The 16,873-nt window shown below is 37.3% G+C and overlaps 1 protein-coding gene across 2 annotated transcripts in view; it reads left to right on the top strand.

Moving 5' to 3' along the window:
- The window catches only part of ITGBL1 (integrin subunit beta like 1), a 123,819-nt gene extending 107,041 nt beyond the window's left edge, over positions 1-16,778 (top strand). For both annotated transcript variants that reach the window (XM_041478289.1, XM_041478288.1), the window contains 3 exons: positions 9,163-9,309; positions 14,311-14,424; positions 15,904-16,778. In XM_041478289.1, the coding sequence (XP_041334223.1) occupies positions 9,163-9,309; positions 14,311-14,424; positions 15,904-15,995 (353 nt within the window). In that variant the 3' untranslated portion in view covers positions 15,996-16,778. The remainder of the gene's footprint in view (positions 1-9,162; positions 9,310-14,310; positions 14,425-15,903) is intronic.
- Positions 16,779-16,873: the final 95 nt, after the last annotated feature.

Below are 16,873 nucleotides of genomic sequence, written 5' to 3' on the forward strand. Positions count from 1 at the left end.
TATAGAAAATTTTGGTTTGAATGTCTAACCAGCCATAAAAATAGTTTACAGCATTCAGAGTAATTCAATAATATGAGTGCATAGAAAAAAGAATAAATTTAATTTTGCATAATAGACATTGAAAAAAGCACTGATAATCGGTTTCATATTTGTTATATATTAAATAGTTGGGACATAAATTTCATCGTCATCCATGCTAAAAATATCTCTTCTGTTTATATTACTCATGTTTTACATTATTACATCTCCCTCTCTTTCTTTTGGGTATGTCTGTGCTTCTGTCTGAGCCTGAACTTCCTGAAATACCTCACTGAACTGCTTATTCTTTTATATTTCCTTGTCCTCTTTTCACAGCTATTTTTCTACCACTGTTGCTGCCTAGGCAATCACAGTAAGGACATAAGCCCTTGCTAGTAAATCTGTCTTCAGAGCATTATAAGCTGGACTGTGTGGGGTCTGACAGTGAGCACTGGGTGCCTGTAAGCACAAAGAAGGAAGACCAGTGTTTTCAGGTTAAATGCATGCTGAAATGAGAAATGTGAATGACAACCTAAATAATTTGAATAAGAATTGTTACTGGCCTTCTCCAGCCAGCAGAGACTGATTAATAGCTTGCTTTGCAGACCAGCTGTCCATGCAACGATAGAAAGACACGAGGTGAAAGCTATGATAAATTAGGGTACAACTGAATGAGATGCCATGGCCATGTTTCTGCATGATTGTAGTGAGTCATTCGCTTAAAAATTCAGCTGTCCATCAATGCAGTACCAAGAATAGAGACTTAATGTCTCTGCAAAGACAGAGGTTGCAGGAGGACTCAGCATAGATTTCACAGCACTCTGCTATTAGAAATTGATTCATATAATTATGGAATCACAAAACAGTTTGGGTTGAAGGGGACCTTTAAAGGTCGTCTAGTCCAACCACCCCTGACATGGGTGGGGAACCTTTCACTAAGGCCAGGCTGCTCAGAGCCCCATCCAACCTGGCCTTAAACATTTTCAGGGGTGGGGAATCCACAGCTCTTGGCAACCTGTTGCAAGTCTCAACAACCTAATCATAAAAAAAAAATCTCTTCCTTATGTCCCATCTGAATCTGTTATCTTTCAGTTTAAAACCATTACCCCTTGTTCTGTCACTACAGACCTTGGTAAAAAAATCTCTCTCGGTCTTTCTTATACTCCCGCTTTATAACACTGGAAGGTCACAGTAAGGTCTCGCCAGAGCCTTCTCTTTTCCAGGCTAAAAAACCTCAATGCTCTCACCCATTCCTCATAAGAGGGATGCTCCATCCCTCTGATCATTTTTGGGGATAGTCTCTGAACCTGCTCCAACAGACTTCCTTGTACTAGAGACCACAGAGCTGGACACAGTACACCAGGTGGGTCTCAGCAGAGTGGAGCAGAGGGGGAGATTCACCTTCCTTGACCTATTTTCCAGGTCTTTCCTTCATGTTCCTTTTTCTGTGCCTCTGTACATAGACTTAATATGCTAAGACTAGAGAAAGTGTCTCTTGCAGCCATTTTGAGATGGATGTATTCTACCTAATGGCCCTTTCCCTACTGTTCATGTTTTTTGATTACGTACGATTTTCCCAGGTGTTCTTCAGTGTTGATCCACTGAAGTATTCAACATTGCATTCCCTTTGGCTTCGCTAGGTTCTTTGAGTCTTTCATGAAGTGGTTTTGGTGCGCACACATGACCAGGGAATCACATGTTTGCCAGCACAAGTCTTTGGCAATGCTGTGTTGCTTTTTTACACCAGGATTGATATTTACTCATCCTGTAACCTGGTGAGACATACTTCTCTCTGCCCTCTGAGGTTATGGCTGAGCTGCTTGCTGCAGATACGTCCTAAGGTTTCAAGCAGTATTTGTTTCCTTTCTGTGTCCACTCATGTTTTACAGGGATTTCATCATTGGCTGCTCCATCTTACTGGGCCAACTGTTTGTTACAATTTTTTTCTCCTTCAGGGTTGAGGGCAAGCAGACAGGAACTCAGAACAGTAAAGATCAATTTGAAATGGATTTGATAATGCTCTTAATTCCATTCACTTCAGTTTGTTCTCTGGGTGATTATTGGCCTAGCTATGAGTTCTTGTCACAGCCAAGTAGCAGCCATTAAAGGAATAAAACAAAATATTTGGGGTCCTCTGCATACCACAAGTTGCTGTAGAATTATGCTGATTAAAAACTCTGCAATGAAACTAAACCAAACAAAAATAGTAAAAAATTGATTAAAACTAGGATCATTAGCAAAGGCTTAAACTTGTAACAGGTAACTCATAACAAGACTCTTATGTATTTCTATGGATGTACCCATTTTTTATTACATCAATATATTATTCCGTGCTTCAAATAGTGGGCCATCAATAAGAACATTAGCTTTAATAAGGTCTTTTAATGGTTATTCATAAATGTTTGCACTGTCTTTAACACTTTAGAAAAAACTAAGACTGGTCATTCCAGTAAACCTGTTCTTTATCACTTATGACAGTAGAATACTTTAAGTCTGATTTCTTTATTTTCAAGTGAACAATTCCATTTTGATGACTTTTTCACTAATTGTTTTGGCCAGAGCACATAAAAATAAAATGCAATCCTAACACTGTCAGAAATCTAATTGTGTCATGCCACATCAAAGAGTAAGTGCAGATTATCTTTTTTGTTTGTTAATATCAATCCCTTTAATTATCATTAGTTTGAAATTCTGGTTATACTAAAAAGGCTTCTAGAAGTGGAGGAGTTGACTTATTCTTGGAACAAGTACTGGGGTAATTTTTATTTCCCTCCTTACTCAGATTTGCCTTCACAACTCTCTCTCTCTTCTCTAAGCATAAGAAAACAGTGCAGCAAAAACCCTGCTTGAGATTTTATGGGAAGGGAAGTTAGTATTTTAGGAAATCCACTAGTAAATTAATTTTCACCACACAGACACATCTTTTGTTGATTTCATCTGCTTGCATTCTTATGCCCAAATACAAGCATCAAAGTGTCTGCACATAATAGTTTGGTCAGGGTTCCTTGTGTGCGACACAGAACATGGACAAGAGATGCCACCCATCAAGTTTTCGGTAGGTCTTTTTATGTCTTCTCAACTGACAATAACAAACTGGTCTTTAAATACATCTTTTGTATATTCAGGACCTAAAAGTTAGGGTGATCCTTTTGACTCAGAGTTTTCTTACTTTTATCTCTGTAAACTTGAGGCAAGTCTGGTGCCTGTTGTCTGTGCTTCCTGATTTTTGACATTCTTAGTTCTTGACATTCTTAGTTTCTGACATGCTGTTATTGTTGGGGTTATGAAGAATGACAGAAGTTATGTTTTGTGGCTGCATTGACGTCTTTTGTTGTTGAGCGCACACACTTCTGCCAACATGTCATCATGACATTCATCATATTGTTACTTTGTGAGAGTGTAGACCTTCTGATTTTGACAAAATAATACATTCCTTAGTTTACTCCTGTGAATGTGTTGTTGGTTATTAGTGCAGGTTATTTGGCCTCATTCTGGGATTTCTTCTGGCACTTACTTACACATTGTCATCCATGCATCATTTGCACCAGTATTAAGATTTCCAGCATTATTCTCTATGAATTGCCAGTGAACAAGGGAAAATATAGAGTTTATAAGGCATCCATATACCTTAAGCCACAATTCCCATTTTACCAATGATTTAAACTTTTAAAACTGAAACATAAACTTCCATATCACATCCTTACAGTGATGGATTCTAGGATTCCACAGTCATCACCAGGATGCACAATGGTAAATCTCCCTCTCAAAGTCTGCCCCTAATTGCCCCTAATTGCCATGCTCCTTTGAATATAAAATTTTCCTTACTATCCAGCCCGGCTAAATAATTGGATTCAAAGGAAGGTCTGCCTTTTTTGCTTTTTTTTTTTTTTTTTTTTTTTTTTTTTTTTTTTTTAATATAAGATATACAACAGGAAATGTAAAATCTTTCTTTTTATGGAAGTTCTAGGTCCTTGCTGCACAAATCATGAATGACATTTATTTTTTTCATCTGTTCTGTGGAGCAGAAGCATGATATTTTCAGATAACATGTTCTTATGAGGACCAATAAGACCATAACCATAGAAATGAGAGAGCTATGATTAATGATATGCTTCATTAAGCAAAGCTAATTATGGTACAGTTACTGTCAGATAATTTCCTCATTTCTTGCACTAATGCTGATCCACAGAAGTACATAAGACATTTGTAGAACTCTCTAATATATGTAAAAAACAAATTAGGAAAGAAAAATGATACCTGTCAATCTCCCAAACAAAGACAGGTTTTGGCACTGGCTGGTCTGAGAATTCAGAAATATGACTCCTGAGACTACCACGGCTTCTCCAACTATATGGCACATATAGCTGTCTTCAGCCACCTAAATTAAAGCACTTTTTATCACCTGTAGTTCCCAAGACTACCCTTGCCTGACCCCAGCTTGGCTCCACAAGGACACAGAAGTGCCTGTCTGGCTGCTGCCATCATGAGGATGTCCTTGATGCCTCAGGGCATGTCCAGTGCCACAGGGCATCTGAATTGAACCTCTAATTTCTCTGAGGTTTCCTACCATGTTAAAATAAAAGTTTATATACTATCCAACAGCTATTTCATCTGTTCCATCAAAAAGTCTTTAGACCAGGGACCATATTCTTTTGATAGGGGAGACTGAAGAACATATAATTGCTGCAGAATTAAGTGCTATGTATAGATAGTGAATATACTAGGTAGATATACTCTCTCTATATATATTACTTTATAATAGAGAATTTTTATTATGGTATTTGTTATTGAAAAATGCAATTCATTCTCCTGGGGAAAAAAAAACCTACCCACAAAAAAATCCAGAAAACCAAACCAACAGTTCATACACATTTACTGAGTAAAACTGGTGCTAACAAAGGTGAAAATTATGGTATTAAATAGTGGAGAGCTCATAGTCTAACTGGAATAAAACTAATGTGAATTAAGGTTTTACTCTGACAATTCTAAGAGGAAAGTTAATGATTCAATGCCTGTGTCCTTGTGTTTAACTGCTTCATCCTAGTTCTGAGGCAAATCCAGGGGCAGAAACAGATAAATTTGAAGCGAGCAGTACATATTAGATACAAGAGTGATGATTGCAGCTAGTACAGGAACTAATAGCATTGCGTAGTCTGTATGAAATTAAATTAATTTTAATTTTTTTCTAATTTTTTTTAAATGCACTGCAGATTTATGTCTTTGTCACACAGACATTTGTGTAGGTGTATGAAAAGTCAACACTTTACACAGATGCACAGAGAACTAAGTTTGTTTAGCTTTGCAGATAGCATAAAATATGATTCAGGTTTGAAAAAAGCATTTTAATTTAATCTTTCTGCTCAAATGAGCAGTAAAGGAATAGTTAGTAAATTAACATTTAAGTTGATTAATAGGTATTAATTTTTTGAATCTGAAAGGAGCTTTTCTGTTGAACCTCTTTTATTATGCTATGAACAGCCATTACACTATTCCCATGCTTCCCCTACGTTGAATTCTTGCACTTTGTGCAGCAAAACCTATCTCTGAGCAGGCCATGCTCTCAGAACTCCTAAGACATGTGTAGACCACACCAACATCACTTGAAAGTTTGTTCCAATAGTCATCAGCCTTGTTTGAAATGCTGGTTCATTTCTTACATGATTTTGTCTGTGTCAGGTTTTCTCTCTTGCTTTGTCTTTCTCTGGTGGTTTGAGAATACCTGTTCTCATACCCTCTGAATTCCTCAGAACTTTTTAGTACTCTTCCAAGTTTTGCCAAAATCTCTTCAAACGTGTATATCACGGAGTTGCCGGCCTATAACACCATCTCGTCAATGCTCTAATTTTGTTCCTCCTCATTTTTCTCTAGGTAGGTAGATGCGAGAATGACATTGGCCCTTTTTGCTGCAGTGTTTCACTTGAAGCTGCTACTGAACTTCCTGACTGTTGTGTTACCCAAACTGGAGCCACAGTCCACCTTCATTAGACTTAGACAAGACTAACTGGCCTACTTTGAAAATGTAATAGACAATCAATATTTTAATTCACATTTATATTAGGTTTCTCCAGCTGCAGTTGTTCTGGTCTTCTGGTATTCGGTAAAAAACAAAAAATAAAAACCGGTTTTCCAAAAACATTTTTTAGCAGCTAGTTTAGCATATTTGGGCAGGGTAATGAAGCCTGCTCACCTAGAAATATTTCTTGCAGATATATGTGGTTTAATATTCTCTTCTGTTAATAATATAATGGAAAGTCCTCCGATTTAGAAGCAAAAATAAAAATGGAAATCCTGTTTCTATTTAAATACAGAGAAAAATATTTGTTTCATTTTCTTTGGTGTTCTATATCAGGGATCCTGTGTTATGCTGCAATTTTTCATATTCTTATTACACTTTTAAAACTTTTTATTTTTCATCCATTTAAAATACATTATATTGTATTAGTTTGAGAAACTTCTGTTCCTAAGGTGCCAAATTTTGCTTGGGTCTGGCCTCAGTTTGCCCTTCAGGAACATCATCTGTTTGTAATAGTTAGCCTGTAAATAAGAACCAGCTTCCTCTGTAATGGTTACTTCACTTTTTCACTGTGCTGGTGCTCCCCTGTAGTGGTGCCTTTTGTATTACAAAATGATTGTGGAGGTTTTTGGGGAACACCAACAACAGCTGCATGAGTAATCCTAAACCAACATTTCCTACAACAGCACAATTTCAATTCCAGGTATGGCAAGAAATAATTCATCATGGTGCCCAGTTTGGTTCAGGTTGATTTGGGTTATAATGACCCCCTGCTAGTAATCTGCCGCAGCTTGCTTTTTTGCTGAATTCATGTTTCACATTTAAATCTTGTGGTTATTTGAGTTATAATTCTAAGCAAAATGACAGAGTATTTGACACTGTCTTTTTTGTCTTCTTTGCCTCTCCCACATCAAAGTCCTTATTCTTTGAGATTAATTTTTAAAACATTGTTGATTATTTTAAGTTCATTAACATAGCTTTTTATGAATAAGCATTTACAATGCAATTTGTTTGTGATTTTAACTGTTTTCTGTTAGGTCTGAAATATTGATAGATCAACACTTCCTAGTATATATGTGTAATCTGTATAGTTAGGCGTAAAGAAAAATCTCTAATTGAAGAACTCCAGCCAAAATGAATTGCTTAACATGATAAAATATTGATTTAACTATTCAGATTACACCTTTCTTCTGTGATTTGCAAGGAGGATATTCAGAACTAGACCATGTAAAGCAGTTGTTCCCAGGCTACCACACTCATATGAAATAGCTTCAATTTAACAAGCAGTGGGCTGAACACTTGTACACTTGCCACCTCAATGGATGAGGCATCCAAAAAGCTGCAGCTGCTCAAGCTGATGTCAGCTAGGAACAAATATAATTTTTAATGGATTATTTGAGACAAAAGAATCCTTTATGTTTTAAAGATTTATGTGGCATAAAGGAGGAGAGAAATTTCCTTTTGCAGAAAAGTGCATGTCAAATTTTATGTGGTAAACTGCAAGCTCTGTTTGCTGCAAATTTCTAGATTATTCATTACCTTTTTTGACTTGTGTAAAGGATTTACAGACTTGATGAGACTCTTCTCACATAACATAATGACTGTGAGAAAAATGCCATAAAATTATTTTCTCAGTGAAATTGCCATGGATTTCTTACTATTGACTTCTAAAAGAGTAGAGGGGTTTGTATCTTCAGAAATAATTTTCCAGCAGCGGCATATTTTGCTCTTAATTAGCTGAGCTAATCTGAATTCTAATCTCTGTGTTTAAGCTGGTTCTTAGCTAGAAATAAATAAGGTCAATAAATATACTCTGACAGAAGTTTTATTTTAGATAGTTCATATAGTCAATTGCATGACATCTATCTGGAAGGGGCATATGGGAAAGTACGTATGCTTGTTTTCTACCTCTTATATTTTGGGTTGTCATATAGTTGTTCTTGTTTCCCAGTCTGACACAAAAATTCAAGTAGCATCAAGTTTTTGTCATTGCTAGTTATCAATTTTTAGAAGTGGGTGGAAATACTGTGATAATAAGTCTGTGTAGTTGTTAACTGAGCCTTGAATATGATAAATATGATCAAAATATAATAGACATCAATAATGTAATATGATAAAAACACCTCAAAGATCAATACAGAGTTTGGGATACAAAAATTATTTTGAATTTTTAGATGCTGGAAATGACATCTCCAAGACTTTGGAGCTCCAGTATTTTTGTAATTAAAATTTGTTAAGTATTTGACTATCAGTAAACTTGAATGAATTTCACTTTCAGCAAACTACCAGGTTTGTCTCTCCTCTGGCCTCTACTTTCCACTGAGTGTTGCCTCTCAGTTTACAAAAAAAAAAAAAAAAAAAAAAAAAAAAAAAAATCCACTAATCAGAAAAATTAAATTGCTGGTTTGCTTCCCTACATCCTACAGCTCCATCCTTTCCCAGATACTCCTACTGCTTGTTCCCTTCTTCCCAGTCCATGCTCCCAAATTATCTCAGTCCCTTCACTTCTACTCCCTTGCCCTACACAGAAGATAGGATAGGACAAAAGTCACTGGTATGTGTTTGCTTCCCTGCTAACTAATTAGCTAAGGAATTATTATCTCTGAAGCAGAATTATTCAAAGCTGAAAAATGTAATTCTGTCTGGGAGACATTTCTTACTTCTTTTGTTCCTATTCTCCATTCCTATATTCTTGTCTCTATTTTTTTGCACTTTTCCCTTCTTCCTGGCCAAATTTTCTACTCAGTTTATTAGTCAACATATTTTCAATTTTTTATTCACTTTTTTACGAGTAGTTTTTTAAAAATTCTATTTTATCTTTTCCCTCCCTTCTTTAAAATGTGAATTATGGCTTCTCGTGTCTATTTCTCACCCACGTTCTAGGGTTTCTTTGACCTATCTCTCACTTGTTTTCTGCACATTATTCGGGCACCCTTTTAACACAAGAAGGAGAGAACTGGAGAAAGCCGTCCTGGTGGGAAGCTGTGCTGTCCACCCATCAGTCTTTCTATCCCACAGCACACACTTCATACTGAAGAGGTCTGACGCTGTGACCACAGTCCCAGGTTTCTGCGACCACAGTGACAGGTTTCTGCTTGTCTTGCTCATAACCAACCTTGGTGTCATTACAGGCCATGGTATCTGCTCATGTGGCCGATGCATTTGCCAGGATGGGTGGTTTGGAAAGTTGTGCCAGCACTCAAGGAAGTGCAACATGACGGAGGAGGAGAGCAGAAGTCTCTGCGAGTCAGCGGATGGCATATTGTGCTCCGGGAAGGGTAAGATCTGGCAGCTGAGCTACCCTGTGTCAGTGCCTGACAGAGGAAAATAATCACGTTCTGGAAGACTAATGTGCATGGCAGGGGGTTGTTGTTCAGTAACCCTCTCTTTCAAAGACACTCATTATTAAAAGGTTGTTAAAGGATGCTCTGTAATGCACTTGCATCCATTTTGCCAGACACCCACCCCAGCCGTACACGTTCAGCAGCGTTGCTCTCCTATGCAATTTGTTAGTAGCATATTATTTCCTGGATGTGTTTAGCTGATGGTCTGTGTGGAACAGCTGTAAATTATAAACTAACTGTTAGTGCCCTTCCACTTTGGGGAAAAAGGGCACTAACACTCCGGTGGGGAAGATGGCAAATGTAATATATTGGACAACAGCAAGTGGAGGAAAGTGTTTAAAAGCAATTTGGTACCCTTAATCCCTCTGCTCCCCAAAACAGCTGCAAGGGAAAAGTAGATGTCTGCAACCCCCTCAAATGAATCCGACAAACTTTCTCATTTACTAATTTTCATTCATCTGGTTGCATCAGCTTCAGTTCCTCTCTAAAAAAAAATTGCCACAGGGAAGAATAAAAGTTAGAAAATCTTGATAATTATCTGAAATTATTCTCTGAGGTTCTTACCTTGCAGTCTTTCAGGCTAGGAAATTGCATTAATGGAAAGAGGGCTTTTTAGCTCCCCTGTAGTGCAAATTGCCTATTTTTGTATATAATATGTCTGAAAGAGAATAGACAAAAAAAAAAAAAAAGACTGGTTGGAGGCTAAAATGCACTCAATCCAGACTCTGTGTCATTTCCTATATTTGTATGTTCCTTGCATAGACAGGAAAGAAATCTGCCAGCTGGAAAACCAGTTAGGAACCCTCTACATTAGGCAGATTTCCAGTTTTCCCTTTGGTAACTTTTATTTTAGTGCAGAGGAAATTTAAATGGGGTTTCTAGCCCAGGCTTCATCTATCAGAATTCTCCCTATTGCACCATTTAATTTTGTTTTGGGGCTTTTTCCCCCTCAGTTGATGCAGTGTCATAAAAAACGAGAAAGTTGCACTGTTTCTCTATTTTTTCCAGATGGGACTATCTTTAAATTAGTGTATGTGTAAGAGTGAGTGAGTTACAGAAATGAGAAATGGAAATTACTCTGTTTTACTGCAGAGGTTAACCTTTTTTCTCTTAATGTGTGCCTTACTGAGATTTTTTTATATAAACCATGAAGGTGAAGGAATATGCTTGTTATCAATAAAATGTGCTATGTAAGATTCTGTATATATATAAACATGAAAAATGATACTGATTTTTAAAATATTAATATTATTTGTTATTTTTTGTAAGGATGGCTGAGAGCTATTTATTCCAGCCTGTGGGTCTTACTATGAGAACAATTAGCTTTACCCATGTGTTGCAAGGATACCATTAACTTTGAAGCTTTGGGAGCTGGTAATCCATCAGGAATTTGCAGAGATACCAAGGATTTTTAACCTCTGTTGTCTATGCTGCCAGGGTGTGGTTTGGGGTCTGGTCACTTTTATAATGTGTAGCAGCCTGAAAGGTGCTCTAGTGTTGTCCTTTCCAAAGCACACATTAGAGAAATCGCCTCCATAAGACATCTACAGTAGTGTGTGGCCAGTAAACATCCAAGAAGGCTACTAGCTCTTGCTTCTTCTCTGAGCATGATGGGAATCACAGGCAAAGACAGTCTAATTAAAAAATATATATATTGTATTATTATAAATTTTGCTGCTATGCTATTTTTTTCATTTTTTCCTTTCTTTTTTTTTTTTTTTTTTAAATGAAAGGTGCTCTAGTGTTGTCCTTTCCAAACTGACCCATTCTGTGACCCTAAATCCATACACAGAAAGAGTGGTGGGATTTGTTTTTTTTTTTGTTTTTTTTTTTTTTTGGGGGGATTAAATTTCTTTGGCCCCTGAGCACACATTAGAGAAATCGCCTCCATAAGACATCTACAGTAGTGTGTGGCCAGTAAACATCCAAGAAGGCTACTAGCTCTTGCTTCTTCTCTGAGCATGATGGGAATCACAGGCAAAGACAGTCTAATTAAAAAATATATATATTGTATTATTATAAATTTTGCTGCTATGCTATTTTTTTCATTTTTTCCTTTCTTTTTTTTTTTTTTTTTCAAATCTATTCTTGATGCTAAGTTATGTATCTTGAAATCATCTTACTGGCTGTTCATAGTTTAAAACACCGTTCATAGTGAAACACTATCCAGGAACCAAAATGGCAAATTTTTCTTTCTGATTCATTACAGTGAGGAAAAAAAAATAAAAATTATTACTGGTCAAATAAAATGGAATTTTGGACCTGTGCACTAATGATGGTTTTCCCATTTTTGTTGGAAACCTAGCCATGATATGCAAGTGCTAAAATGGACTGAGGATAACTTGAGTTTCTGTATATAGGTTTTAATAGACTGTGAAGAGTCCTGGTTCTCAGCAGATAACTGCTGAACACTATCAGAAAATTGCACTCTGCTAATATAAGCAAAGCTGGGCATCCACATTCCTAGGCTGTTTTCAGAATCTTGGCTCGCTGACTGTGCCACCTGTAGCAAAAGCTCTTCCCAAGGAAAACAGCAACACCCACCATGCTGCTGCCTCCCTGGCAGTAAAGATAGGGATGTATATGGTGACTGTGACCGTGCAGGATGTGGGCAAGGTAATGAGCCAAATCCCATCTGAGAGGATCTGGCTGGGATCCCAGGAAACACCCTGCAACTCATTAGACTCAATTAAACTGATGAGCCTCCCAGAGCAGCATGCCCTGCTCAGGGAGAAGTCTCGATACATTCGTTTCCCTAACAGATTTTGCATTTTGGAGCCTTATCTTCCTTGCTTGACTTGGTGTTAAATTTGCTGTATCTTCTGCAAAACAGTTTTAAACATTGTGGGCATCCCTCAGTAGCAGGATCAGTGCTTGCTGATGCAGAATCACTCCAGGCTTATTACAGTGTAAGACTCTTAATAACTGTTGTAATTTCACTAAAATCCTCATACTATTCCTCATTGTTTTCAGATGTCAATAGCTTGCAGTTTATATAAACAGAGGTATTTTGTTTAAATTACCCTCAAGTATATCTTAGTGTACCTCTTATAAAGCAACCCTGTGATATATCTGCTATCCTCCACTGTCTCCTTATACGACAGCATTTTTGATCCTTGTAGGGAATGTCAGTATTTTCTATGCCAGTGGCCCTGTAAGCAATACTCAGAACCCACACAAGAAAGTAGATGCTTAATCAAATACTTCCATCCTCAAATGTTCTAATCACTAGCTCTTCCTGAATATATTTACATGTTCCATATGTTACAAGTTAAAGCATTTCCCTAAAATTAGGCAATGAGTTAATTTTTGTGAATTTTAAATAAGCATTAAATTACATATTTAATTACAAATTAGATACTCTGCTGAGGCTCTTCTGAAGTTTTCAAGAATTAAGCTTCAGTATTTATGGGAAAAGCAATGGAAAATTGGTTGCTATCAACAGATGCAACTTTTTTTCTTCAAGTGTGTTAGGATTATTACTACGGATTTTATTCACAGGTCATTGAAAGAAGTGGGAAGATGGAAAAGCACGATTTTATAGGCTTTGGCTCAGGCCCTGTTGAGTAACCCATGAATTCTATTTAGGTTATATTCTGACATAACCAAGCTTCCTTCTATGTATTTTTTCTGTAATACTGCATTCAACACATTGGTGACTCTTTAATGGAATGATTCTGGAAATATTGCAGGAAGCTAGGATTTTCAAGTGAATTTAACTCATTTATAAGCATCTTCTGTAAAAGGTCAACAGCTTCTTTGGTGAGATTTTTTAACTCAGCCCCTGAACATGTTGCATATATTTTTTGCTATAATTTATCTGGGTTTTTTTAATTTATTTTTTTTTAACATTGATTTCTGCTGTTACCCCTTCTTAGGGCTAGGTCCACAAAAGGATTTTTGCTTAGCAGTTATTAAGATCCCCACTTCACTGTTTACATGTCTGAAATCTGCATAGGGCCAGGCTGCTGAAGATGAGATCTGTAAAAGCCAAGTCTTTTCAGCCAAATGCTGGAATCATTCAGGAAGAATTACCATCTCCTTGTGGCATTTCTAGTTGCAGAAAAGCCTCTCTCACACACTTCTCAGGCTTCCTGACACATGGTTGTCCAGGGGCACCTGTCATTGCCCACGATTCAGAGCCACAAACCTTCTCCTGAGAGTAAGGATGTCTCAGAGTCTTCTTTTCAAGGGAGGTTTCTGGTGCTCCATGGGTTATAGCATCACCTGAATTTGACCACACAGTCCCTGCTTTGCCCGTGAGGGTGTGGCCTGACATCCTTGAGGAGAAGGAGAGCAGCTTGTCCCAACAAAGTGTGTTAGGGCACACTGCAGGAACGAGGCAATTGCCATTATGTGCACAAACTCTTTCTGACCTAGAGCAAATGTTCAGTAAGTCCATGGGAGGTGGAGAAGCTTCATAGCTTCATTTGTGGTGGTGAGGATTTTGGGGGTCTATAGATGTTAGTCTTGGGCACTGCTGGTCTTTTGTGAACTCACCCCTAAAAGCTTTAGATGAGGAGGACTATTTTCTTCCTGGGTGTGATTTTACTGCCTTCAGTAACAATGGGTTGGGGACAATTTCAGCTTTGCTAGTACAAAAAAAAAAAAAAAAAAAAGAAGTTACTGGGGAGAGAAGCCCTGATTGTAGGTCTCTAAAACCAAAAGAAAGCTTCAAAATGTGAGTCCTGATTAATTGAAATAGCAGGATCAAAGCTATTAGTAGTAACATCCCATCATACTCATGCGAAAAGAATCCTTTCATTCAAAAGGCTTTTAGCTTGATTATTTTCTTTTATGCAACAGCCTCTTAGGCAGCAATTTTGTGCACATGCACATGTGCGTATGCGTGCATATGTGTGACTTGGGTTGTTATTTTCTACTTTGAATGTGCGAGTACTCTTTGACTGTGAGTAATACTTTTTGTGATTTCAGGCTCCTGCCACTGTGGAAAGTGCATCTGTTCACCCCAGGAATGGTACATTTCGGGTGATTTCTGTGAATGCGATGACAGAGACTGTGACAAACATGATGGTCTCATTTGCACAGGTGCAGTACAGGCTAACACTTAATTGCTTCAGGAAACAAACTGAGTTGATGAGAATTATGTTAGACAAAGCCCAGCTTCTCCTTTCACCACTGATGGAGGAAGTACATTTGCTGGTTATTCAAACCTGCTGTAATTGTTTCTTCATGCAGTGCAATGATCAACTTAAGGTTTCAAAACAACAGTTAAAAGCCTGTTTTTAAATAAGTAAGCCAGCTATGGAATCTATCAACAATTCTCTCTGCAATAGACTACAAGTTACTGGTTTTTGGCAAGGAACACAGTGTCATCATTATGGTTTCCTTAGCCTTTGCTCTTTTACTCGACATTCCATGTATGTAATGCATTTAAGTAACAGTCAAAAATCACTGGTGGGTTAGTAAAATAGATTTTTACAGGTTAGGGGCATAGTTGTGTGGGTTAAGAGAGCTTCCTAGCAATCAGACAGTTGTTGGTGGGAGGCTGGAATAGCTGATAGCTTTTCTTGTGATGGTAAGTGATTCAAGCAGCTTCACCTTAACATTGTCTGAATATGCAGGTGGCAGATGTCGATAGAAATGGGCAGGCTGCCAACAAACCCTTGTGACAAGCATAGTGACAAGAAGTAGCATGGGAATTGCTAAATTAACTCACTGGCTGTTTCCCATTACAAATCTTAATTTTAGAAAATCTTTGCTGAGCAATTATTAGATGTGGAAGAGCTCTGCAAGCCTATTAGAGTGGGAAGGCTGACACTAGTAAATTGTGTCTTCCAGCTAGCCCTGTTAGCAAGGGTCATTTTCTGGAGGCAACTAGCCAGTATAGCAGGAACAGGAGCCTTACCTGTAGCTCTAATGCCCAATTCTGGATCTTCATAAAGTCAGAAGGAAGAGGAGTTTACATAGATACAATGGTTATAGAGGTCTCAAATTGAGCATCCAAGGGTCATAAAAATATTTAAATAAAATCAATAGATGGGTCTCAACTGTTCCACTGCTGCAAAATAGGGCCAGGACATATTTCACATAATAGAGAGTTTGAGATAGGATTTATTTGTATAGCACTTCTGAGATTTTAGGTTTAAAGTTTTCATGCTCAAAGCCATGGTTTAATTGCTATTCTGGTGATAGCTTTTAATGGCTTTTTCTTTAGGAATAATAGTTAATCTTGTTTTTCTTTGTACCTGGAGGCACAGTGTGAACACTTAGCCTCACCAGCTGGGTACAAACATTGGTGTACACAATTACACTTCACCATACACAATTTCAATATTTGCAATACTGCTGATGGAATTATTGAGAACACGCTATTAATGCCGTGTAAGTATAGGTGTGGGGTGGCTTCTTAATGCAATGGTACAGTAATTGCTTCCTTCCAAAGGAAAAAGGGGACAATGAAGGAACAATACATCTACTTTAGCATAGCTTTTTACTTCCCATAAAACACATTTTAATGTAGTACATTTCAATTATTATAATTATCCTTTATTCATTCTATTCTAGGTAACGGTGTTTGTAGCTGTGGAAACTGTGAGTGCTGGGAAGGATGGAATGGAAATGCTTGTGAAATCTGGCTGGGGAGAGAATATCCTTAATGGAGGATGTAAAAGATTGAGGAGGTTATTTTTTGTTTGTTTTTTCTTTAGGCTGCTAGGACATTTAATTTCAAAAGTATCTGGGTGTGGGTATGCATGAACGCACACATACATGGTTGTAAATACCTTAGAACACATTTGAGGATCTGCTCCTTAAAGAAATGCATCAGAAAACTAAACAAGGGACCACGACAGCCTATGCTCTAGAGGGTGAAGTCATAAAATACTGGCCTATGGAACTTGCCAGAGATTTTTTGTAAATTCAGTGGAACCGGTAATATACCTGTAATGACTATTTCTTTGAGCAACCTGAGGCAAAGGTATAAGAAGACCCTTTTTTTAACATTATTTACTTGGTTACCGTGTCTTCTTGTCAGTATGCAACAATTCACGTGTAGAAGAGTAGCACTAGTGGAATATTGTCAAATAATTAGTTTGATTTTTTTTAATGGTATTTGAAAAAGACATTATTTGGCCCGTTTTTTTCTTCCCAACAATCCTGATTATAAACCAACTCATAAGTTGAGAGAAACTGTAAGGAAGCCTATAAAAATATTAATGATTTTTTACTTGGTCATTTGTGTAACTGAGGTCCAATTACGTGACACTTATAGACTGAAAACCCAAAATGTTTGAATGGGAACCTTTTCCACAGGAGAACTTCTTTTAGTTGCTGTGGTTGATATGTCAGTAAGTTGGTTATCTAATCTACATATTACAATACTTTAAAATACATAACCTATAGAAACATATGGAGTGAAACTAATAAAGATATAAAAGTAAGACTGCCTATTCTGCATATGTATTCTGCAACTCACATGGACTTCTCTTGTACCGTTCTACGTATCTACAGCTGCCTCCTACATGTAAAGCAAGTG

Source organism: Pyrgilauda ruficollis, unplaced genomic scaffold, assembly GCF_017590135.1.
Source record: "Pyrgilauda ruficollis isolate IOZ18807 unplaced genomic scaffold, ASM1759013v1 scaffold44, whole genome shotgun sequence".
NCBI lineage: Eukaryota > Metazoa > Chordata > Aves > Passeriformes > Passeridae > Pyrgilauda > Pyrgilauda ruficollis.